Source organism: Botrytis deweyae (genome assembly GCF_014898535.1).
Source record: "Botrytis deweyae strain B1 chromosome Unknown BDEW_001, whole genome shotgun sequence".
NCBI lineage: Eukaryota > Fungi > Ascomycota > Leotiomycetes > Helotiales > Sclerotiniaceae > Botrytis > Botrytis deweyae.
Window position 1 is genome coordinate 1,731,243 of NW_024066208.1, and position 24,952 is coordinate 1,756,194.

The 24,952-nt window shown below is 42.5% G+C and overlaps 8 protein-coding genes across 8 annotated transcripts; 3 read left to right on the forward strand and 5 right to left on the reverse strand.

Annotated features, from left to right (window-relative positions):
- Nucleotides 1–3,703: 3,703 nt before the first annotated feature.
- On the reverse strand, nt 3,704–7,462 carry EAE98_000508 (uncharacterized protein; the record flags this gene model as incomplete). Its single annotated transcript, XM_038948126.1, has 3 exons — nt 3,704–6,325; nt 6,379–6,636; nt 6,689–7,462. 3 exons carry the CDS (start codon nt 7,460–7,462, stop codon nt 3,704–3,706), a joined length of 3,654 nt encoding a protein of 1,217 aa, XP_038815803.1.
- A 1,497-nt stretch (nt 7,463–8,959) lies between these two features.
- Nucleotides 8,960–10,540, reverse strand: EAE98_000509 (uncharacterized protein; the record flags this gene model as incomplete). Its single annotated transcript, XM_038948127.1, has 2 exons — nt 8,960–9,974; nt 10,023–10,540. 2 exons carry the CDS (start codon nt 10,538–10,540, stop codon nt 8,960–8,962), a joined length of 1,533 nt encoding a protein of 510 aa, XP_038815804.1.
- Nucleotides 10,541–11,589: 1,049 nt separating this feature from the next.
- EAE98_000510 (uncharacterized protein) lies at nt 11,590–12,675 on the forward strand (the record flags this gene model as incomplete). Its single annotated transcript, XM_038948128.1, has 1 exon — nt 11,590–12,675. The coding sequence occupies one exon, from the start codon at nt 11,590–11,592 to the stop codon at nt 12,673–12,675; it is 1,086 nt and encodes a 361-aa protein (XP_038815805.1).
- A 534-nt stretch (nt 12,676–13,209) lies between these two features.
- Nucleotides 13,210–15,410, reverse strand: EAE98_000511 (uncharacterized protein; the record flags this gene model as incomplete). Its single annotated transcript, XM_038948129.1, has 3 exons — nt 15,082–15,410; nt 13,588–14,820; nt 13,210–13,379 (listed from the first exon to the last, which is right to left on the reverse strand). Exons 1-3 carry the CDS (start codon nt 15,275–15,277, stop codon nt 13,210–13,212), a joined length of 1,599 nt encoding a protein of 532 aa, XP_038815806.1. The 5' UTR covers nt 15,278–15,410.
- A 1,563-nt stretch (nt 15,411–16,973) lies between these two features.
- On the reverse strand, nt 16,974–19,066 carry EAE98_000512 (uncharacterized protein; the record flags this gene model as incomplete). Its single annotated transcript, XM_038948130.1, has 2 exons — nt 16,974–18,931; nt 18,994–19,066. The coding sequence occupies 2 exons, from the start codon at nt 19,064–19,066 to the stop codon at nt 16,974–16,976; spliced, it is 2,031 nt and encodes a 676-aa protein (XP_038815807.1).
- A 701-nt stretch (nt 19,067–19,767) lies between these two features.
- Nucleotides 19,768–21,465, forward strand: EAE98_000513 (uncharacterized protein; the record flags this gene model as incomplete). Its single annotated transcript, XM_038948131.1, has 6 exons — nt 19,768–19,880; nt 19,945–20,078; nt 20,143–20,344; nt 20,505–20,590; nt 20,732–21,337; nt 21,410–21,465. The coding sequence occupies 6 exons, from the start codon at nt 19,768–19,770 to the stop codon at nt 21,463–21,465; spliced, it is 1,197 nt and encodes a 398-aa protein (XP_038815808.1).
- A 324-nt stretch (nt 21,466–21,789) lies between these two features.
- EAE98_000514 (uncharacterized protein) lies at nt 21,790–22,644 on the reverse strand (the record flags this gene model as incomplete). Its single annotated transcript, XM_038948132.1, has 3 exons — nt 21,790–21,937; nt 22,036–22,374; nt 22,538–22,644. The coding sequence occupies 3 exons, from the start codon at nt 22,642–22,644 to the stop codon at nt 21,790–21,792; spliced, it is 594 nt and encodes a 197-aa protein (XP_038815809.1).
- Nucleotides 22,645–23,312: 668 nt separating this feature from the next.
- On the forward strand, nt 23,313–24,370 carry EAE98_000515 (uncharacterized protein; the record flags this gene model as incomplete). The annotated part of the gene is made up of 3 exons (XM_038948133.1): nt 23,313–23,603; nt 23,665–24,051; nt 24,104–24,370. Exons 1-3 carry the CDS (start codon nt 23,499–23,501, stop codon nt 24,368–24,370), a joined length of 759 nt encoding a protein of 252 aa, XP_038815810.1. The 5' UTR covers nt 23,313–23,498.
- Nucleotides 24,371–24,952: the final 582 nt, after the last annotated feature.

The following is a 24,952-nucleotide window of genomic DNA, read 5'->3' on the forward strand; positions in this document are numbered from 1 at the left end:
AAAATAGGTGTTGAGGTGTTGAGGGGTTGAGGGGTTGAGGGGTTGAATACCTAGGTAGTGTGGTATTGATGGGGTTGGAATTGTGGATGGAATTGGAATTGGAATTGGAATTGGATATGGATATGGATTTGGATTTGGATTTGGATTTGGATTTGGATTTGGATTTGGATTTGGATTTGGATTTGGATTTGGATTTGGATTTGGATTTGGATTTGGATTTGGATTTGGATTTGGATTTGGATTTGGATTTGGATTTGGATGTGTATATAGATAGGTAGGTATGCAATATCAGGCTGTGTTACGGATTGTATTGAATTGGATTGAAGTGGATTGAAGTGAAGTGGATTGGACAGAATTGGATATCTGTAGATAGGTAGGTAGATAGGTAGGTTGGCATTGATTTGTGTATGGATGGATGGATGGATGGATAAGTAAGATTATTTTAGGTAGGTAGGTAGTTTGTGAGTGAGTGTTCTAGAATATAGAATCTGGAGTCTGGAATCTAGAATCTACAATCTACAATCTAGAATTTGTAGGAATATTGAAATGAGAGGAAGCGCCCATTCAGAGGTTTCCTCGTTTCTTTCGCTACGCTCGTCGGAATTTGCGACGATGAGATGAAGAATGGGAAGCGCTTGGGTTAGGTGAATAGATGGCTAGATGAATAGATGGGTAAATAGATGGATGAATAGATGGATGAATAGATGGATGAATAGATAGATGAATAGATGGATGAATATATGGATGAATAGATGGATGAATAGATGGATGAATAGATGGATGAATAAATGGATGAATAGATGGATGAATGGTTTGAAGATACTGAGATAATCTTAGAGAGGTAGCTACCCACCTACTAGATAGGTATGATAAGATGGTAGATATTGTAGATGAGTAAACAAACAAACAAACAAATAAACAATCCCCCGACTTTGTGTTTTGTATTTGCATTCCAGGAGTTCGAATTGCTGAGTATGGATGGATGGACTGGACTGGACTGGTAGTTGAATTTTTGAGGATGGAAAGATGGGAAAGATGTGAAAGGTAGGTAGATATCGATAGATGGGATGGGGAATCTTTAATGCTTGGTGGAAGATATTTGCTATGATTAATGACTTTGTTGGAATGTGTCTATCTTATATAAACGAATGAATAAATGAATGAATAAATAAACTAATATATGAGTAAACAAATAAACAAGCAAATATCAAATTTCAAATATTAAATTCCGGGGTTCGAGGTTCGAGGTGGTTTGAAAATAAGTAGGTAATATAATATAATTCGATATATATAATATTTATATACTAACAAATTAAGAAATCTCAATTTTTTTTGAGGAAAAGCAAATAAGTAAATAAAACTTTGTTAGTATTTAGAATTTGATAATTAGATAGCTATTTATCGAGAATAAGAATTAAAAAAAACATATAAAGAAATAAAGAAATAAAGAAATAAAGAAATAAAGAAATAAAGAAATAAAGAAATAAAGAAATAAAGAAATAAAGAGATAAAGAAATAAAGAAATAAAGAAATAAAGAAATAAAGAAAGAAAGAAAGAAAGAAAGAAAGAAAGAAAGAAAGAAAGAAAGAAAGAAAGAAAAAAAGAAAGAAAGAAAGAAAGAAATAAAGAAAGAAATAAAGAGATAAAGAAATAAAGAAATAAAGAAATAAAGAAATAAATAAATAAATAAATAAATAAATAAATAAATAAATAGATAAATAAATAAATAAATAAATAAATAAATAAAGAATAAACAAAAGACTTGAAATTCGTAACTCGAGTACTTCAATGCTATATTATTATAATACTACAATCATAAATACTCTAACCTTATTGAGCCTTGCTAAGATTGAGAATCCGATTACTACTAGGTAACCTTATATCGTATGAAAACCCGAATCTTTAAATCAGTACGAGTACTCTATACGATAATATCAGCTGGTTTAATAAGATTAACACGATTCTAAATCGAAATCTAAATCTACTAAATTCTGAATCTCATTCGTATTCACATCGCTAATCAACCATCTGCACTGAACTAACAAATCTAGATATCCATCTCTCTCCCTCTCTAATATCTACTACACATAATATACAATACAATCTCGCATACCATCCATCTCCTCCTATCTACACTTATCGATTCTTCATTACATACTCAACTCTCCATATCCCTTCTCATCTATACCTAAATACCTATATATACTTCCATATTAATCCATCTTCACACAATATAATACATACCCAACTTCCTATAAGCAAGCCGCCACCCACACAATACCCTATAGATATAATCTTACATACCTACATACCTACCTCCCGATCCAGAAAATAACAACCTACCAGTAGGTACCTAGGTATATAGACCTGATTTTCGAACCCCCAACTCCAAGCTCTTGCCCCCGCACCCGCAGCCGCACCTGCTACTAGAATTGAGATGAAAATCAAAATCAAAATCACAAGTCGAATTAAATAGACCAGGTGAGTGAGTAAGTGAGTGTGAACTACATCCTGAGTATCTCCTCTCTCCTCTCCCTATCCATGATGATTTAAACTTCTACAAGATAAGTGAATATCTAGATACTCTATTAAAGTTTTCCACTTATGATTCATTATTCATTAACCCTTTATTCACAATCCATCAATCATCTCAACTCTCATTTCCCATTTCCCATTTCCCATTTCCCATATCCCCGCTTATCCACCTAGACAATACACAAGTCAAGGTTCCAAATTTCAATTATACAAAAAATCACAAGAAGAGTTACTCCCTACAGAATATCCTATGCTTTCATATAACATCCTCATATAATATATAGATATATATAACATACAATAAATAAATATATCGTTGCTAAATAGACTTACTGGTGTTTGTTTTGGATACCTAGGTATTAGTCTGACTTTGAGTTGTTGGTGGTATATACCTACCTACCTATCTAGAAAGTTGTAACCCGTAAGAAATAGGGGGATTACTCGGTAAACAGATAGTTTTTCTGCTAACAATCAATACGATATAGGGCTGCACTTGTGGATAGCGTCAACAACTAACACTCTAGTACAACTAGAGAGAAAGCTAAAGGGAAAGCTGAATGTACCAAGAAGCTAGCCAATTCATAGTTTACCTCATCATTCATTTATTTAATATGTTGTGGTATTTTCTCGAATAATCTAAACTATATTTTTTTCTACTACAGTGTACTGAGTTCGCCCATGGTACATATCATTCATATTCCCGTTCATATTAGCAACCGGCAAATTCAGCCCAATCTGACTCTGTCTTCCCGCGATCCCACTAATATTCATTCCACCCAATATCATTCATTCATCCTCCCTCCCATACATCCATCGATCATGGTATCAAATTATCCGCCCCACTCTCTTAAAGCACCTGAATAGATTCTTGACCACATCTAAACCTCACACCAGAAGAAAAATTAGCTTGTATGGAAACAAGCAAAGAAGTAAAGCAATTCAGCCCAGGAAGCAAGCAAATAGTAAGAAGAGAAAAGAAAAGAAAAGCTAAGCTAAAGCAGATAGAAAACTCTCGTGTGGGATGTGTAAGTAAAAGATGATAGTACAAAAGAAAAAAATAGCTCTCGTGTTCATAAGAGTACAAAAGGTTGTGTTAGAAAAATATCCCGTCGAGGTGTCCCTAAGGAAGCGTTGTTGTGGAGTTGAATTGCAAAAAACCAATGGAGATCAGATGTCTACAGATTGCGTCCTTTGACGTTTTAACTCCTTGGCCAGTTTTTGCTCCTCAATCATCTTTTTGGTGCGCTCCTCAATAAAGGCAGTTTCGAGCATGTTACATACTCTGTCGACCTTTGCAATATGATCTTCTTCTTTGTACAGGAAGAATTTCGACTCGTGGCGATTATATTTACCCATACCCCAGAAACAGTCGAATTTGAGTTTCAAGAACATGTTCTTTGTCGTACTAATCGTGATGATGTCACCATTACGAATTTCTCCCCAAAACTTCGAGTCGCCCAAGGTCTCACTGATATTATGACTTGGAAGTTTTTGACCATTGATCTTGAGACCTGCCGAGGACTTGGTAGAGATCAAGAATCTGAAGCCTTGTTCTTCTTCTTCACTATGGCTCTTATTCCATACTTCCGTATACTTTTCACCGGAGTGATAGAAGTCATTTTTGAATAGTATCAGCTTGAATGCGTATCTAGGAACACCTATTCGGACATCTTCACGAGTTGCATATCGGATAGTGTTGGAAAAGCCGCGGCCCCAAGATGTGAATGCTTCCGTAATATTGAAAGCAATGGTTGGTAAACAAGAATCTGGAGTTGCAGAAAACTTTGCAAGCACGCGCTTAGGGACCTGAAAATCGTCTGCTGCAGATGCATCGATGTTTGGAATGATAGCTGATGTACCTTCCGTCGCGGCTTCAATAGAAGAAATGATTTCTTCATCATTTGTCGCGCCTATCTTGACTGGTGAAGAAGGTTCTGAGTTCTGAGCTACTTCAGGCGCAAGGGCATCGGTGTTGACGGACAAATTTTCCTTGGAAGCTATGCTCTGTTGAACAGAAGCGTCGTCGCTGAGCCTTCGTTCATCGCGCGCCAATGGTAAATGTCGTTTTGTTCCTTCAATTAAAGGTTCGGATTGAGCGCGAAACGATACATTCGAGCCAATCGAAGGAGTTTTGCTATTGCTTCTGAAGCTAACCATTACATTCTCAAATATTGTACAGCCATGCTGAAATTTCTCTCCTTTGGATTTGGCAAGCTCAACATATCGATTCCAATCCGCTGCTGACATCGGTGGATAATGTTCATGATGAGTCGACTTATCTCTAGGGTTCCAAAATGTTTCTGGGGGTACCATGACATCAATTGTTCGCGCAGACTTTCGGCGTTTTTGCGGTGGAAACTCCTCAGGTTGCCAGCCACCAACTTCTCGAGGTCTTCGAAGACTAATGTTGGCAGCTTGAGCATGCGACAGAGTTGACAAATGGGGAGTTATAATTTCGGTTGGTGAAATCAAGGGAGAATTCATCTGCAGATGACCTAGTTGGGATACAGCACCCAGAAGGCTTGAGTGATTTTGAACAACTCCATTTTCGAAGTGCCTCGCAGCTGGAGTCACAAAGCGAGGGTGAGGTGGAGGTGGAGGTGGGAGCGGTGTCTTTGGCATGGCGCTCGCAGCTTCAAGACGACTCCTAAATTTTGCGACTGGAAGTGTGTCGTCATGTTTCGAAACCTGCTGATGTTTATTATTTCCGATGTGCTGAATCGGAGTTGGGAGATCCACTGGAACAGCCCCAGAACTTCCCAAGGCAGAAGAATTTACATTAACTTCGCCAAACAAGCGACCAGCGTTTGCAGGATTCCGGATGAACTCATAGCTTTCATCTCCTTCGATTTGTTCGGCGGTTGTGAATTTTGTTCCCGTGCCAAAGTCACTCGGAATTGAGCTTGCGAGCTCCAAAGATCTCTCATCATCCGACTCATTGGTACTGAAGCTGCCCGGCATCTCACGAGGTTGGAATTGAATCGTCTCCTCACCGAACTCATCATTTTCACCATTGTTTTCGGGATCATCCAGCAAACTCAACTGAGAAGCGGGTACCTCGAGCTGTCCAACGTCTTCATCCTCTGTTTCATCAAGATCTGGGTCGTTTCCTGTCAACCAAGGACTTTGCTCTAGATCCTCGATAGTGGCACGATGCTCTGGATCGGTGTGAAGCATTTTTATGACAAACCTAATTGCATTAGGTGATACTCCACAACGTTGCAAGGGCCTAACATCCAAAGGCACTGTCATTATTCTTTGAAGTATTTGCGTATGATGCGAGGCAGCTCCAACGGGAAATGGCGGAGTTCCACAAAATGAATAGAAAAGCACACCAGCTAGCGACCAAACGTCGACAGCGTGATCATATCTCTGTTGTGTTGTTGAATCGTCACTGCGTCGGTTGGTTCTTCGACCTGTACGATCATATTGGGGGTATTCGTTATAAACTTCTGGCGCACAATATAGCAATGTGCCACAGAAAGTGTGCAAAAATGTGTCTTCCGTATCAATCATTTTCGACAAACCAAAATCAGTCAGTTTAACGTGCAGTGGATTTCGACTTTGGCAGAGAATATTGTCAGGCTTGATATCACGGTGGGTGACATTTATCGAATGAAGATATTTCAATGCGCTTAATAGTTGAATAGTCATACTCTTGACTGCATGTTCCGGAAGGAAATGGCACATTGTAACGAGGGATGTAAGGTCCCCTTCGGGAACAAACTCCATAATAATGTATAGATAATCATCCCAGTCGATACATTCGACAAACGAAACCACATTATCCTGAAGCATGTGAGCGTGTGCGTGAAAAAACAAAGGGACAAGAATAAACTTACATGATGAATCTTGCTCATGATCTTGATCTCCGAATCAATATTTTTGGCTCCATTCTTCAGAAACTTTTTCTTGTCAAGCTCCTTGGCAGCGAATGGAACTCCAGTTCGTTTATCAGTCACCCTATAAACAACAGCAAAAGCGCCTTTGCCAATCATGTCGAGCTTGTTGTACTTTGAACCACCTCTCCATTCTCGCTTTCTGAAAATTGATGAAGACTCCGCACTACCACGATTGGCAGCATTGGGGAAGAGATTAAGCTGCAATCTTTTAGTATTTGTGCTTTCCTTTAAGGGCAAAACAATCACTTACTGGCTGTCTATCCACACCACCCGCCACACGACGCCGAATTTGCCTTTCTTGAATTCGACGAACGTGAATGGCGAAGTTTGTTTCAAACGCCTCTTGAGCTTCATCACTACGTCTGGGTATCCGAACAACAAAATTGATACTGAGGGCAACAGGCTTGTTTAAAGCAAGGGATATAATAGTCCCGTTTTCGATAGTTTGTCGATAAGGCTTCCCATTGTTTTTCTTCTTGAGTCGGAGTATAGTACCATCAACAGAGATACCATTAGTAGACATATCTTCTACCATGAGGAAGCCATGTTCATTGAGATAAATGCGGAAGTGTTGATTGCTTATCTGAGGAGGTGTGCCATCTCTTATCATAAAGTCGCATCGTTCCTCACTTCGACCAAAAATCCAGCCCAAATTTTCATCCTTCAGATTGGCTGATAGTCGAAGTGCCAGGTCGCAGGGAACCTGACCTTCTGCTGTCAAGTAAGAATTACCACCCTCAAGGCTGATTGTATTCTTGGGGTGTAGTTTGTTGATTTCGGCACAAGCTTCGCGCGCCAGATCGGAATCAGGATGGAGAATGCAAACAATATCTGAAGCATCTTCGTCGGTCAAACCAGAATTTCTGTTAGCAAGGCGAATTGCTTCGTCGGTAGGCTGAGTAGCTTCATAATCAGGATCATCAGTAATTGAGCTAAAAACAAACGCTGGAGTCTTGGGAGGAGGAGGATAAGTAGAAGGAATGAAGAAGGGATCTTTACAGGGCTGGGTTGCATATTCCTCCATTTTGAAAAGAGTGCGGAGAAAACGGTCGATTCAGCAGCAAAGTTGTTTTGGACAGACTTTGAGGAGAGGAAGATGAAGAAGAATCAATTGTCCAATGATGGTAGTATAGGTGAAGTATGCCGAGAATGTTTGCCAGGCAACGGTACTTTAAGAGGGGTATATCATCTAATGTAAACTTGCGTAAACCACACCAATTATTTCTTTCAAATCTTCAATATTGAATATCTTTCTCTGCCATGCAATTGAGTTCGTCTCTTTTATGGTATAAGGTGCCCAAGTGGTGAAAAGAAGAGGCAATAACCAGGTTCCGATGCTTTCTCCAGCTTAGAGATGAAATGAAGGATAAAGATCAGATGAAAGGGTTTTAATGAATGACAAAATAACATAAATTCTTCTAATATTCACATAACCTCATGATGTTCGCAGATAGTAAAGCTTGACTATGGTGGTAATGAATGGTTCGTAGGTATTCTGAAGGGACTCGAACATTAGTAAACATCTCTCACAACAAACACATGAACATATCGACAACCTTACATAGCCGTACTCAAGACTCGCCTGCCCTTCGAGGGCCCACCAGTATTCTGTAGATCAATCGAGGATATTGGCAAATCTTCATTCATTTATATAGATGGTTGGCTCATAAGATGGTTCATAAGGTCATGGTAAGAAAAGTTCTAGACATTTTCCTTCAGTCGTTACATACCTCGAAGCTTTCGGAGCGGATTAACTTGTGCCATAGCACGCTATACTATAAATGATTTAGCGTCAGTGGGGGTTTTGGCTCGTGTCTCCTTTTTTTTTCAGGTCCCATCCACCATCTTCTCCAATTATATGCATTTCATCTATTACGTGCATTGCATCAGTTCCACACCATAACAGCATTTTACCGTGCATTTTCCCCATTCTCCATCAGAGTTCGATCTCTTTTTAAGTTTGATTATATCTTCGAAATGCGTTCTAGAAGTGGGGCGTCGTCAAGGTCTGAGGTTATTGTGGATGTCAGATTGTTATCTCCTACCCAAGACACGCCTACCTTGTAATATACACGAGGCGCACAATGCGATGAAGTGTAAGTGTGAACGATAAGTATCAAATGATGCGCCTCGAGAACGGCATAGAAGTCAGCATTGTTGCTTGCCCTTATTGAAGCTATTCGACTCATCAAATAGAGTGACACAGTGTTTGAGACCTGTGACTCCATCGTTACTCATATCACACGAGATCTGTGTCTTGCCGAGATTCCACTCACACACACATCCCACAATTCTGTTCGAAGACCCTTCACAGATTTTGTGTGACAAAGGCAAAGTCTGCTAAAATGAACAGTCAGACTAGACGGAGTGTTCAATACACAACATCCTAACTCATCTCTCTTTCTAGCTATTCTTAACTCATTGCCAGGACGAGTAGCCGTTGGAGAAGACTTTGAGCTTATCGGAGGCTATGAAGAACATACTATACTTCAAACTCAATTAACACTGCTTATCTCTAACGTTACATGCCATTCCTGATTGAATTTATCTTTATTGTTTTACCTTTTTCGCAGTTCCTTAATTTCTTTTCCAGGTCGACCCTCCACCTTCTTTGCTCTTCTAGAAGTTTATTTACGAGGACGTCGTCAAGGTCCACTTTCCGTTCATGGTTCCTCATTCCTAGTTTTCTCAGCTCAACCGTCTCGACTTTTCCATCTTTATCTGTCCATGAACCAAAATTAGTGCTCTTAATTTTACCTCGAACCGCCTCTACACAAAAATTCGCGCAATTCTCAAAAGCAGTTCTTCCAGCTTGGTTCCACGGCATGAGAGCAAAGCAATGCGGCATACCCACATACCCATCGAATATGACTGTCCCTCCGGCCTCGTGCAATCTACGCGTGAAAACCTCTGCTTCATCTTGCATACTCTCCCAACCTACACTTACGTAGACTGGTGCCACGCCAGGCCAGTGCTCTCTCTTAGCCGCAAGAGGGCTGACGAGAGGATGAGTGACCATTGGTGACTCGCAATAGGTCTCAACACGAGGTGATCGGGCTGGCCAGACCGAATCGTGAGGAAATCTGGGATGAGGCATTGTATAATCTGATGAAGGTGGTGCTATTATATCGTACTTAATGTTCCTCAATACGGAAGGGAGGGATCGGGAAATATCAAGCCAAGGCGAAGTAATGGCAAGGCCAGCAACTTCGGTCGCATCGATTGGCACATTCACTCCATGAAAATGAATATGGACAATCCTCATACGATTCAAAGTTGTCAATAGTAGCAAAAGCGATGTCGCTAATCCTGCCCCTGATGAGTCACCCGAGAAAATAATATTTTTGGGAGGAACAGGTTCATGGAAAGAGCCAGGCGGAGGCGATATCAATGATAGATAAGCGATGAACGCATCTAAAAGTGCCGATGGAAATGGATCTTGGGGTGCCAGTCGATATCGAACTGAAAAGCAACGACCACCAGTTTGTTGAGCCAACGCAGATGTTGCCGGTCGGTGAGTAACAGGATCCATGAGACTAGACGTTGAGTTCAGTTTGAGAAATCCAACATCATGATCTCCTTACCAGAAAGCTCCGCCATGAAAATAAAGAATCGTGGGACTGTTCGGAGCCACTTCTTTCATCATCATCTCATACTGTTTACACTCAGATATGTTTAGTCGACGAGCAAGAGTTGAGACTCCACTACGATGGCCTGTCCACTCAGCTTGCACATCGACAACTTCTGGTAGATCGAAAGCATTATCTCCGGTCCCAAGCTCTTTTATTGCTTTCACTAAAGCATTTCTAACACCATAGACTCTTTCGTTATCATGGCAATCATCTTGAGGTCTTGGTATGGTATACTTCGCAATCCACATTGGTCCCCATACTCCCCAGTCTATCTGAGATTGTATTTGAGATTTCAAGATAGCCGCCGGAGTGCTAAGCATAGGTCTTGCAGTCACTACTATGACTTCAGTGATAACATCCTGGACCGAAGCATTTGGGGATCGAGAAAGCAATGCTAAAACGGCTGTCTTTATTACTAGAGGTAAGTTGGGAATAACAGCCTTGGCAATTCCAAAAGGGCTAATATCCATTGTGTAAGAATGGGAAAATTAGGAGATGAAGAGAATAAGGAAAATGTTAGAGTTGTGGAAACATTTTTAGTTATCTTCAAGTTTCCGCTATGACGACATGACTTTTGGAACATTACTGGTTTTAAGAGAAGGCTCAATGCAACAGCAGTAATTGAGTAGTAAGTAAGCAGTAGTACACATGCTTCTTTTTCTTTATTCTGGCTTGCTATTAGACGGTGATACACTTCAAGAATTCTAGGATCCAGAAAGAAATGCATAACAAGAGCTACCCATTAGATAGAACCGCAATAAATACTAGTTGGATACCTAGCTACTTGGTTGCTTGGCCACTTTTGAAGACAGCTCAAGCTTAAGCAAGAGCCACGGAGTGACATAAACACATGAATCTCCACCGAACCACTCTTGTACTTGTAAGCGAAGAAAGATATACCGTAAATACCGTAAATACCGTAAATACCGTAAATACCGTAAATACCGTAAATACCATAAATACCGTAAATATCGTAAATACCGTAAATACTCCCTCGACTAGGTACCTCATAAAAGACTTATTAATCTTTAGGTAATTTCATAATCTCTTGTTTCCATATTTACCCCATTTCCCCTGACTCATAAAAAGACCCAATAAAATGTCGTAAAGTCTTACAAGTTCCTTACATACATTTATTTCCTCCAACCCACGAGCCCACCTACCTAGTACTTCCCGTCTGAACTATCGTTTGCGCAAAGTTCAAACACGTACCAAGTACTTTTACTACTTCCAACCTCTTTCGTCCAAAACAACTCAACCCAACCCAAATCGATCATTTATAAATCAAAACATTTCAGACTAAATATCTCAGCCAAGCAAATCATAATTATAACCAATCATATTCAGATACCCCACCAATCATTGCCCCCCTCGAGCCCCCACACAACTTCAAAGTTCCATTCCATTCAAACATCCCGACCTCCCGTTTTTAGAAAGGAACAAACCCAAAATCACGGACAAAAGTAATCCGACTCCGCAGCCTCATATCTCCAACGCGCGCGGGCGCAAGCAATTCGCAATGCCCATCCTCAAGATTAAAATGCCTCATCCTACAGCGTCAACTTCAAATTCTCCTCCCTCTGCAGCGCCAACTCCCGCACATTATACTTCGACTCCGACTCCCGCTCAAGGAACTTCTCCTCCTTCACATACTCACAAATCATCCACTTCGAGATCCGCCAGCCCCGAACGACCTCCCGTTTCTCCCATCACTCCTACATTATCGGCCGCGAGGCTAGCCTCAACCTCCAATGTAAATGCGAATGTGAATCTGGGAGTCGCCGCGAGAAATGGAACGGCGGGATTGGAATCGCAATCATCGGGTTACGCGCAACGAAGTCATGTCGGAGGAAAGAATATCGCAATCATGAATAATACGATCGCAGCTCAGAATAGTAGTCTTCAGCCAGTGCCAACCCATCCAGCCGTGCAAGCGCAAGCCCATGCGCTCAGAGAAACATATACCCATATACAACAAGCGCCACAAGTATCGATGCCGCAACCAAAACCGTCGCCACAAACGATCGATTTGAGTCAGAATCCAGATGCTCTGGCTGTGAAAAGTGCGATTTCGATATTACAGTTGCAGATGAGAAATGCAAAGAGGGATATGGTTACGTTGCAGAGGATTAAAGAGAGGGCGATGGAGGATCCGGAGGGATTTATAGGAAGTTTGCAGGAAGGGGAACAGAGGGAGAGAGAAGAAATTGCGAGGAAGAGGGGAAGAATGGTCGTGGATACGGAAAGTAGTAGTGATGAGGATGAAGATGAAGATGAGGATTCTGAGGAAGCCCAACAGATCAATGGAGCGCAGGCCCAAAATCCAAAGTGGGAGACCCTACCAACACCCCAGAACATAGTACGGTGTCCACCGGTTAATTGGGCAAAATATGGAGTTATGGGGGAGAGTCTAGATAAGCTGCACGCAGATCAAATCCGAACCCCAAGTCAAGGAATACCGGCTACCATTAATGCGGATTGGAGCACGACGCACAAATATGGAGATGGAAAGAAGGAGGAATACGCCATGCAGAAACCACTCGAGATAAACGAGGTGGAACCGAAACTGAAGAAAAAAAGATCACCTGCTAGTAAAAAAGATTGAGCGGACTCGATACAAGACAAGCTTCAATAGCAAACAAGAAACATATCACATGGGAAGGAGTTTTTGCATTTTATACATTTCAGCATCGGGATTGGGGCGGGTCTTAGAACATATGACATTATGAATACGAGGTTATGATAGGATTTTAGGATTGGAGATGGTATAGCGTGGCGTTTTGGTCAGGTAGCAGATGCATAGCAGCTTTGGGGTTCTCTCTCTCTCTCTCTCTCTCTCTCTCTGTATATTGACTAGATTTGGGTTGCGCGGCTAGTGCCATATAAATGGCTGGCCAAGCTGCACACTCTTATTCTTTTAATCAGCGTAAATAACACTTCGGGCATTTATTCATCAATTTATTATTTCATTTCCTCCTTTGCATTGACACGTCTCCATTTCTTTCATTCTCTTCTATATCGGTCCGTCTACGTTCTTTCACTTTCGATTGTCATATTACCATATTCATCACACTTAACCATCCTCCCCCCAAACTTATCTCTCCCCCCTTCCTTCCAACCCCCAAAGTCCAAGGAAGCCCTACTCCCCAGCAGCAAACAATCTTACCCTCACCTCATAAGGCGACATAGTCAAACTCAGTTTCTTCCCCAACATCCCATCTTCTCCATTCATATCAACCGCTTCGATTCTTTCGTATTTTTGAAGAAACCGCGCGATCACAAAACTGGCTTCGTTGAGCGCGTATTGTTCTGTGGAGAGGGGGGGTGTTAGTCGGATATCCTGTCCCGTTCTGGTCTTTCTTACGCTTGCTATTACGTTGTGCTCTATTTCGTGATTTTCTTATGTATGCGTGTACAAGTGAACTCGATAAACCACAATCCAATCAATCCAGAAAATCCGCATTATGCCTACAACCCAAAACATAAAAACGAAAAAAAGAAAGGGAAAAAAACTCACGACCAATACACACTCTCGCCCCTCCACTAAACCCCCCAAACTCCCACCCCAATCGCCTCCCCTCCCACCTCTCAGGTTTCCACTCCAACGCATCTTCCCCCCATATATCCCCCCGTCGATGCATCACGTACGTACTATAAGCTATCCTCTCACCCCTCCTAACCACTATCGGTTTTTTGCCATCACTCCCGCCACCAACCGGTAACACGGTATCGCGGGTCGCGACGCGCGAGTTCATGGGCACGATGGGATAAAGCCGGAGAGTTTCGTAGAGGATGTGGGTTAGTGTTTTACACGTTTTGAGGGTGGTGAAAGAGAGAGGGGAGGAGGAAGATAGGGGGCCGAAGTGCGCGAGGATGATAGAACGGTATTTGGTGTAGCGTGCAGGATTGCGCGAGAGGAGGAGAAGCGTCCAGGCGAGGAGCGCGGCGGTGGTGTCGCGGCCGGCGAGGAGGAGGTGCAGCATTTGATCGCGGAGTTCGGTGGGGTTACGGGTTTGGGTGGCGAGAGCGTTGAGGAGGATGTATTTTTCTTCTTTCTCGGGGTTGGGCGCGGGTGGGGAGGTATTGGGAGATGCAGACTTTGGAGACGTGGAAGAGAGAGCTCGCTGTACGAAATCGGCGGAATAATCTTTACAGATCTGGCACGCGTCCAGAAACTTCTGGGAGCGCGCCAGCCACCATAATTTGAAGAGTTTCACGCGGAAAATTATGTAGTCTTGGGAGTAAGACATCGCTTGCACGAATTTCTCCTCTGCTTGCAATTCTGTGTTGTTGCCTGAGTCAATAGACTGTAGAGCGGTCGTTTGACTGTTGACTGATTTTCCAAAGAGGAATTCTGTGCTAACGTCCATTGTGAAACGCAGTAACAGAGGAAGGAGATCTACCTCCTCTGAGCTTGTTTGAGGAAGTGCTCGATAGAGAATCTGGAGATGATGATCTGCGGCTTCTAGATCACTTATTTGATCTCTGGAAAACTGAGGCTTGAGTTGTTGACGATAGTGCGCCCATGCTTCGCCGTCCGCGGTGAAGATGCCGTTGCCGAGTAATTCAAACATGTTTTGGCTTCTGCTGGGGCCGAGCTCGAAATCGGTAAAGTTGGTGGCGAGGATCGCTTGCATGTTTTGGGGGTCGGAGGTTGATATTAGGGAGTGGAAGGGGTTGAAGATTCGGTAGGTGCCGACCCCCATTTTGAGATGGCGTGCGCGGACGTGGTCTTCGAGGATGTCCATGCCTGTGTATGGTCAGGATTGTGAGCTGGTTGATGAAAAGAAGGTCAGGTGTATGGGAGATTCATGGAAGTTTGTGTATTGTATAGAAGAAAACTAGACTTCTTGAAATGCCTGTCCTATTGACCTGAAGCCATACACACAGTCACCCAATGGCAGGCATCCAGAGAAACTTTGACTTCAAAGTAAAATAAATCCAGTATCTTCCATCCCCATCCCATCACCTATACCTTCCCAAATCATAAAGAAGCCCACAGCATACATACCCTTCTTAAACTTCAACATCCCCCAATATCTTTCTATTCCCCCAGGCAATTGATTTTTCAAGACTTTCGGTTCTTCACACCCGTGCTTCCTCCCAAACCTCCTCAATCTCAACCAAGTCACTTCATTCTTAACCCACGCATATACTATCCATGCCGTCAGAAACAGAACCGTACCGCTAAAATACGATATTGACATTGTCCTTCAAGGCTTTGGTGACTCTCAATATCAGAATGGCAAAAAGTATACAATAAACAACAAGACAAAGAAACCAAAAACAAGAGTGGCAGGTGACAAAAAGAATGAACCACTGCTTTCTTGTATGATTTATACACGACAACCACAAGCCACAATCTAACGTCCTTGCGTCAATAATCATCTCGCGAAGCCGTAAATTCCACGCATAACGAATCCTTCCCTCTCCCACAAAACAATCGTCTCCACTTCTCACCTAATCTTCATCTTTGTGTACAGCCTCACTACGCCGACGGAGTGAGAAATGTCAGACAAATCCGAATGCGGAGCGGAATCAAAACTGTAGATTATCCTACATGAGCGGAAAAGGATTGAATATTCGGTCCGTTCCCGTTCCCCCCGCCGCCGCTGCTATACTCATCGCATTCTTTATATATTTAGAAAAGTTCCTAGGGCTGTGAGATGTAACTAGTCAAAGCTAAGTCGCAGGTTGTAGTCTTATTATATCCATTGAAGCAATGCTACCGATGTGATTTGCATACCAGGTATTTACACACCACTGAATTGGTTGAATTGTCAATACCTCTCGTCCATACAACCTCAATTATAGTCTTCTTATTTTGAGAACAAGATGTGAACGATCACCCATCACATCTTACCTACCCGTACCATGAAGTATAAAAGAACGTTCTACCCAAGAGCGATGAATTGCTCCCTCCCCTCGGACAATTCCTTCCTCTCCTCCATCCGGGAATAACATCTCGGAAGTAACATTTTCCAAAATCACACTCATTCCGATCACTAGTACCTAGTCTCTCTAACTTCCCCACTTTCTTTCTTCACTTATGTCGATCAAATTCCGCTCATTCTCGTTCGTGTAACCGATATGCAACAAAACAATCTTGTCACTCATCATCTTCACGTGATATTCGGTCATAAACGACTAAATTAGGACATGGCCGGCCCCTTCGCATTCGCTAAAATTCACGATTCTGATTGGACATACATTTGCTAGTGATGAAATAAATGGGAAGGGTAAATGAAGATATTCGTAAAAAATGCTAAGGGTAGTGGGTATGCATTAAAAACGGTGTGGGTATGGAATAAGGCATGTAGAATGAGGATGAGGAGGCAAGGTAAGAAAGGAAGATGGCATTCATTTCCCTCCTGTTCTTGTTTGCATAGAGAGAAGCTAATAGGTAGACGGGTGAGCAAAGGAGCAATTATAGTATTGTACAGCATGCTGTGCTTCACCACTCACGGATACCAACACCAACATGCATGAACTGCTCGCACAAATCTTAAAGTTTACAGATCCCATGCAGATACCCTCAGCTGAAGAACCATCCCCCTCAATCAAACCTAAAAACTCACCTGTTTCGGCGTTTACACCGGCCTAGGACATACTAGCTTAGCCACTTCCCAAATAGAGTTATTAGAATCCACGTAGCTCAAATAAACGAATGCGAAATGCATCTCGACGTGCAACAAAAAAGGTTGAGACAAGATTTCCATTCATATGATACGCTGAAAAGATCAATGCTAAAGTTGACACGAATCTTGTATCCGCAGTAGAGTACAATTATCCATATATGACCCCACATATGACTGCAATATTCCAAGATGTGGTGGCCTAGACCAGTGATGGGTATTTCTTTTCCGAAGGAATAAAATGAACAGTCGTTTAGTCCTTATTAAACTAATCCGAATCGCTATCCGGTTCCGAGTCAGGGAATCCATTAAAGGTGCCTTCTTCATCCGAATCTTCCAATGAGACTTTCGAATCCTGTGATGCTTTCCCTGAATCTTCCTCATCTTCCTCATCGTCATCCTCGTCATCTTTAACACCGAAAGCACCGCTGATGTCCCATCGATCGCCTTTTGCGTTTTTACTAACGTATTTGACGAATTTCAATACACCGCTGTCTCTCAAGACAATGCTCATCTTATTCCACGAAGCCGGCATAGTGAAAAGTACTCCATCATCTTCTTCCTCTCCTGCAGCTTTGTAAATTGCTGCATCTTCGTCATCCTCATCATCGCCTGCCATAAACACTAAATGACCTCCAACATCATCTTCTTCCTCTGGTTCTGGCGTAGGTTCCTTTTTGGGCTCTGGTGCCTTCTTCTTGCCATTTGTCTTTTCTTTGCCCTTTGACTTTTTGGATTTTGGTTTAGGCTCATCCTCTTCCTCCTCCTCATTTTCCTCCCCGTTATCTTCATTTTCTTCGTCATCATTAGCATCGTCGCCCCATCCAGTTGTAGGCGTCAATCCCAAGTCGACCTCTAATCTTGGCTCTCCTTCGTAATTCTTCGCGAGAGCATAATCTGAACCCTTGCGAAATCTACGTGCCAAAAGGTCATAATTTTCAATTTGACATGATGTAGCAATCTCAAGCCATTTGCGGAATTGAGGGCTTGGAAGTAAAACATTAAGAATTTCTTCGATTGGATTCAATTCGTTTTGACCACCTGAAACTTCACTAGATGGCTTTTGATAGAGGAAACGATGTTTGTGAGGTGGCTTAGCAACCTTCCAAGAACCCTTCTCGATTTCAACGCTGCTATCTGGTAGACCTGCAGCTTCTTCCGCTTCGACATATTCTCGTACTTTGGTTGAAAATTTGACAGATAGAAGACCATCAAGAGTAACATTTGACTCCTCCTCGAAACGTTCGGTAATTTGCTCCAAGGTATCCGGTGTTAAGTAAGTGGGCGCCATATATTTGAGTAAGAAGTCCAAATCTGCCTCTTCAAGACCATTCTCATCAGCATCTTCAATCGTAGATTCCGTCACAGTAATTGGCTCTTCCTTCGGGAAGTCATATTTATCTGGGTTGCCCTGCAATTGCATCAAACTGCTATTCTTCCCCCATTTCTCTTCAGCTCCCTTGACGTATCCTTCTTCTCCAATTTGTGGAATGTGAAACCATCCACTAACAGCCATCCTAACTCTACCACCATCTTTTTCCAATTCTTCTTTGTTTGCGGCATGATATACCTCTTCAACATCGTGGAAACTCTGACCTGGTTGAACAGCAAAGAAGCTCAATTGATTCCAAGCCGGTGGAATAATCTTCGAGGTGTCAGGGCTAGGAGTAATGGTTGTCACACCATCATCCTCGAACTCTTTGGTAGGGAACAATCTCAAAGCTCCACCCCATTCTTCCTTCCAAGCCACATCCGGATCAGTTAAATACAAAATGTAGCTGACTTTTCGACTTCCAATCACATCATCGTGACACAAGAGATGGCAGCCTGGAGTATATACATTGATAGCCATATCCGTTTTCCTTCCGCTCAATTCTCCAGAGCCTGTAATCTTCGCAACATATTTTCGAAATGAAGACGAGTACAATGCATCTCGTAGCCTGAGTAAAGAAGGCAGTTTTTCCAGCGCACCATCATCCAACCCATCCAGATTTGCCAAGTCTCCAGATTGATGAATTTTATAGATGTCCGTTTCCTTCGGTGTGAAGTGCACATTTTCTCGAATTTCGTTGCGAACGGCGCGGAGCAAAGCATCGTCGATTAATGGGCTGATGACTTGATGTTTATATGGTTCCGAGTTGGCATATTCTTTGGTATATTTCTTGAGGACCTCCTTGTCAAAGAGACCCTTTCTAAAAGACTTCCTTGCATCTTCATCCGACAATGCTGTTACATAAGATTGGGTAAGTTTGTGTGGCAGATGAAGAATAGTTGATGCAAAGACATACCTTTCTTTGCACGTTTCTTCAGGATACTTTTGCCATTCTGGCCATTAGATTGAGTATCTGCCTTGCGCTTCATATTGAAAATTGTAATAATGTGTTGATGAAAGGTACCAGAATAACAATTCTCGATTGAGAAAATTAAAAGATTTTCGGGATTATCAGTTCATAATAAATTTGAAGCTTGCTTCTCCAATGACGATTTTGCCAGGGCGGTGAATCTTTTTACGGGGCCAGCTCGAAACGCTGAGGTTGGATTTAGAAGAAAGGAGTTTTGACACTTGCACAACTTCACTGGTATATCTGGAATGCGTACGAAGTATGCTGATCATATCTATCTACTATAAAAAGATTTGCATCTACGCGCTGTGGATTCAATGCAGGAAAGGTTTCTTAAGATGAGAATACCCTCAAGTTTGAGATTGAATATCAATACGTCCATCAATGCTCCTGCATTGTGTCAGGAAAAGCAGTGAGAAGATACCTCAACGTCAATTGGCTTGCGAGATTCAACGCTTTTGATAGATTGGTCAGTGTGGAAGCACAAGTGCCTCGAGACTGCACTGCATTCGGGTTATTTTCATCCGCTATTTCTGAAGAGGAAGCTCCATTGGGCAATCCTTGATTACGGCCCCTCAACCCCACGTTGCTATCCATGCCGATGATAACCATGTTATCATGAAGTAATAAGGACAAGTCAACAATCTTCTTGCCATTCCGAGTCACTTCTTCTACTGTTAAACCTGCAAGATCAACTATTGAAACCATAACACAGCGACAATGAGCTCCTTCGATATCACAGCCACAAGAAAGTGCTTCCCATCATTGGACAAGAAACAAGTGTATTTTGACAATGCCGGTGGTAGTCAAACCCTAGGGACTGTCATAGACAGGTATAGTGCACCTCTCTACTACATTGCTATGAGATGTACAACAGATAATCTCACACATATAAAGCATCCATGATTACCTCATCAATTCCAATGTTCAACTCGGTGGTTCATACAATGTGGGCAAGAAAGCAAATACAAGTTACTCTGCAGGATATGAGGCAGCGGCTAGATACATCAATGCACCCCCATCCAATATTGGTAATCCCCTTTTCCTCATTCTCCTCATCCGTTGAGTGATCTGATATCTGACGTTACCTCTTAGTCCTCGGTTCAAGCACAACTCAGAATTTCCGAAACCTTTCCCAGGCTTTTGACTTTCCACCCGATTCTGAGTTGATCATATCATCCATTGACCATGAATCAAACATTGCCTCCTGGGTTGCTCTCGCTGAATCCCAAAAGTTTACTATCAAATGGTGGACTCCACCTGCGTCAAGTAACCCAATTCTGACTCCCGAATCACTGTGTGTTTAATCCTCCTTTGGTTTCGTATTTTCAAAGATTAAACCCTGGCTGCATATTTTGTCCCGCTTGATGAACTCCTCTTGCTGCGCAATAGACGCCATAAGCATACGTTTTTCTTGTAGTCCATCCCGACTAGACAGCTGATTGATCCCATTCTAGTCGCCCCCTTCTCTCCTCAAAGACCGCTCTTGTAACCCTCACTCACGCCTCTAACATTCTTGGTACCATCCACGATATTCGCGGCAGTAAGCAATCTCATGATTTTCACACAGCACACTAAAATCTAAAATCAATCTCGAATCAATCATATATATCTCCCCATCCAACCCAACTTTCTCTCCAAGTCCTCCCAACTCACACTTCCTTCTCACTAAATTCTCCTCCAGTTTCCGACCTCGTGCACACCATCCCAGGCGCACTCCTCTGCGTCGACGGCGTAGCCTACTCTCCCCACCGTCCTCTCGATGTCCAAGCCCTCGGCGTAGACTTCTACGCCTTCAGCTGGTACAAAGTCTACGGCCCCCACATTTCCCTCCTCTATGCCTCCCCCTCCGCTCTCTCCTCCCTGAAATCCCTCGGCCACTTCTTCAACCCCAGCAAAACCCTCGCCGACAAACTCGCTCTCGCAGGCTCAAACTACGAGCTCACAGGCTCCATCCCAAAAGTCGTCGAGCATTTTGAAAATCAATCTTGGGAGGCAATTTGTCTCCATGAAGAATCGCTTCAGAAAACTCTCCTTCAGTATCTTCTGTCTAGATCCGAAATCCAGATTCTCGGTGAACAATCTTGGGATACGAAAAAGAGAGTTTGTACCATCAGTTTTCTCGTGCAAGGATTCGGAAGTAGGGAATTTGTGGAAAAGGTGGATGAGAAAAGTATGGGGGAGGTGGGGATTAGATGGGGAATGTTTTATAGTAATCGATTGTGCAAAGACGTGTTGGAATGTGGAGACCAGGGAGTGGTCAGAGTTAGTTTCGTGCATTACAATAGTTGTAAGTTCTTGCTTTTCTTTTGATTTTGTTTTAGTTGGAGAAAATTAGCGGTGCTAATATATGTGGTTTCAGTGGAAGAAGTAAACCGCTTGATTGGCATTTTTGATGAGATCCTTGGGAAAGCATAGATTCATCACGTATATACGCTTAGAAAACAATTGATTGCGCTTGCTTGCACGCTAAATAAGAAATTCAAAAACTGGACAGCAGAACCCACTGAAATGCCGAGCATTAATTTTCAACCACTGAATTCCTACTTCCGATCTCCCTCTCCCTTATTAATATAAAATATCCAGTTGCAGATTCCAAATTCAAGTCCAGGGTATAGTGCTCCGTGCTAATTTAATTGGCCCATTCATTGCACGAAAGATTTCCTTTCCTTGACCCTCCCCGATCACCGATACCAAAGCTTCGAAAACACACAAGAAAGCAGGATTTGTGCAAAAGAAATATCAACCCCGTCCCCAGAACATTCCATTACTTCTTTTCGGTGGCCTGAATTTACCAAAAGTTTGCTCCAATTCTTCTTCCGACCAGCGGCGATGAGGCTCCGTGCCTATGTATTCACCACTGTGACCTCGAGCGAAATGTTTTAGATACCTTGTAGAGAGTTGTTAATCCATGATTCATAGTCTGTGATCGATGCGCTATAAATAACGAGGATAAAGGAAGCATGACTTAAAAAATGAATAACATACTCTTTCCTCGGCATATAGACTACCTTCGTTAACTTCTTTTCCTTGTCATCTCCGTTTCTGCCCTTGTCCTTTTTCTTCTTAACAAGTCTTGAGACTAAACCTGTCTTGCTTTTCTGTGGAATAGTATCGTTGTGGCTACTGTCTGAGCCAGAAGAATCACGTCTTTCGGCGGGAATAACATCGACGACGATGGCGGGGATGATAGAATCTTCGCTTACGTGGGTATTGTGAAAGGAGGGGGCCGCATACATATGTTCAGAGTAGGTATGTGCGGTATAAGACGAAGCTGAGAGGGCGGAAAGACGATGGGAGTGGGGAAGAAGAGGCTCGTTGTCGGAGCTAGTGATAGGGGGAAGCTGTTAGTTTGGAAGATGGAGAATGTATGCAGTGGGTTCTTTCTTTCACCAAAGAAGTTCTGATTCATGACGATATTGGAGATGAGTAGTGAGGATCGTTCCTTTAGTACGATGAAATATGAAGGAGAAGGGAAGTGAGCGCTTACTCATAGAGATTGGCGGAAGGATATGTAGCGGAACTGTAACGTTGATGAGGTACAGCGAGGTCGGCTGGGTATCGATAGTATAGAAGCATTGGAGCGGCAGCCATCATGGTCGATGAATCAAACGATTATCAAGAGCACTGGCGAAAGCCTTTAAATAAGTAAAGAAAGAGGTTTCTGGCAAGACTTTGGTAGGACTCCCTACAATGAAGAGGCCGACAACGGTCCCGGAAGCTTTAAGGCTTTTCAAAATGACCTGGATGAAGGGGCGGTTGAGCAATTTATGCCCTCATCCGAGATCACATTGTACGACTGAGTGGCCACGATCTTTCAATACCTCGAGGTACTTTTGTCGGTTTGTTTGATCGATCGGTAATGAATATGTGATCAATCACAAGATGTCAACACAAACATGAGGTTATTGAGGTTATATTGCCAATCTGTATTCCCCGAAATGCGAGAAATATAAGATACACAGGAAATCAATTAGAGTCTAGACGTATGAAATCAAGATTTAGATAGGATTTGGTGTATTTATTAAGGTTTTTATTGACCGGTAATCGGAATCCCGAATGTTCGTATTTATGCCCAGGTGAGACAAGAGTTGCTTGACTTCGAGACTTCCTCGAGACTTCTTGATTAGATTTCCCCGCATTTCTTATCTCTTATCTTAGCGCATGATTTGTGGGTTGATGATGGATTGATGATGGATTGATGATGGCATGATCAAGAAAAAAACCCCACCTCCAAACCCAATATATTGAATGCCTGATATTTCAGTTGCTTAGATATTGAACTGAGCTCTCGGTGAGGGAGGGGGAGACGAGTACGAATAAAACAAATACCCCCACCATAATAAATACAACTTTGTCTGACGTACTTTCAAGATTCAAATCTGCAAAACTTATTTCAAATTTCTTATTACTCTTTCTGTCAGCATATCTGCCGAAAGATTATTATCAAAATGTCACCTCAAGCTATTATCGCTCCATCTATTCTATCTGCAGATTTTGCAGAATTAGGAAAAGCATGCTCTGATACAATCGGTCAAGGAGCAGATTGGCTCCATGTAATTGAATGCCAGCCCACAATGTTGAAATCATGCTAATCTGCGATTTTGTGATTTGCAGGTAGATATTATGGATGGGCACTTTGTGCCAAACATTACTTTTGGAGCACCTGTCGTTACGAAGATCAGAAGTCATGTCGACCGACCAACGGCTAAACATGGAAAGGGAACATTCGATTGTCATATGATGATTGCTGAGCCAAAGAAATGGGTAAAGGAATTTCAAAAGGCCGGATGCGATCTTTACTGCTTTCACTACGAAGCTGCAATTTCAAGCACTGCAGCAGAAAGTCCGGAATCGACCAGCGAATCAAAGACGAATCCAAAAGAATTAATCAGATATATCCATGACAATGGAATGTTGGCAGGAATAGCAATCAAACCAGATACAAAAGTTGACGTGCTATGGGATATTCTCGAAAACCCCGAAGAAAAGGAAAGACCAGATGTGAGCATTTTCATGACACAAACACAAGGGAACAAATCGCTGATGATTGTAGATGGTCTTGATCATGACGGTCCACCCGGGATTTGGCGGACAAAAGTTTATGGCATCTGAATTACCTAAGGTCGCCGAACTCAGAAAACGATACCCAGACCTCAATATCGAAGTTGATGGTGGATTAGGTCCTGGAACAATTGATCAAGCCGCGGATGCTGGCGCAAACGTGATTGTTGCGGGCAGTGCTGTTTTTGGAGCCAAAGACCCATCCGAAGTTATTGCAAAGCTTAGACAGGCTGTTGATAGCAGAAGGGGAAAGCTGTAATGACAATGCAATGTGACATGCAAGTTCGTACACGGAGGTCATAACGGGAAATGACGGCGGTCTCAACGGGACATGAGCGGATACATAGAAGTCGATATACATATTCGATCGTATCGCAAACGCCCAAACTTGAAAGCAAGCGGGTATTCAGACAGAAAAATAGAGATAGATTCCCAGCCAAATCCGTCCAATGTGACCTCCAACTTCCAGAAATTCAACAAAAGGAGTTCCACATGTGAATGCCATGCAACGCAAATCCTTTCGGCTTCGAAGAAAGGGAGTTCAAGAGAATAATCTCATAGTCAAATACTACTTTTGAACATCCACTTGAAACAAAATAAGCACAGAGATTCCGAGAGATCGCCGGCTGATGACTTATACCCCCTCATTATTGGCTGCGCGAGTCGACTTGCCAGGTTTAGCGGGGACCCGAGAACATGGGGATGGGATGTGCCAGAATCAAAATTGCGGGGTGAAGACGGATTCCACAGTCGGCAGTTCTGAAGCTTCAAGTATAATTGAACCCGATGTCGCTGTATATTTCATGTTGAAGTTATCTTTATATTTCAATTGAGGTGTGAA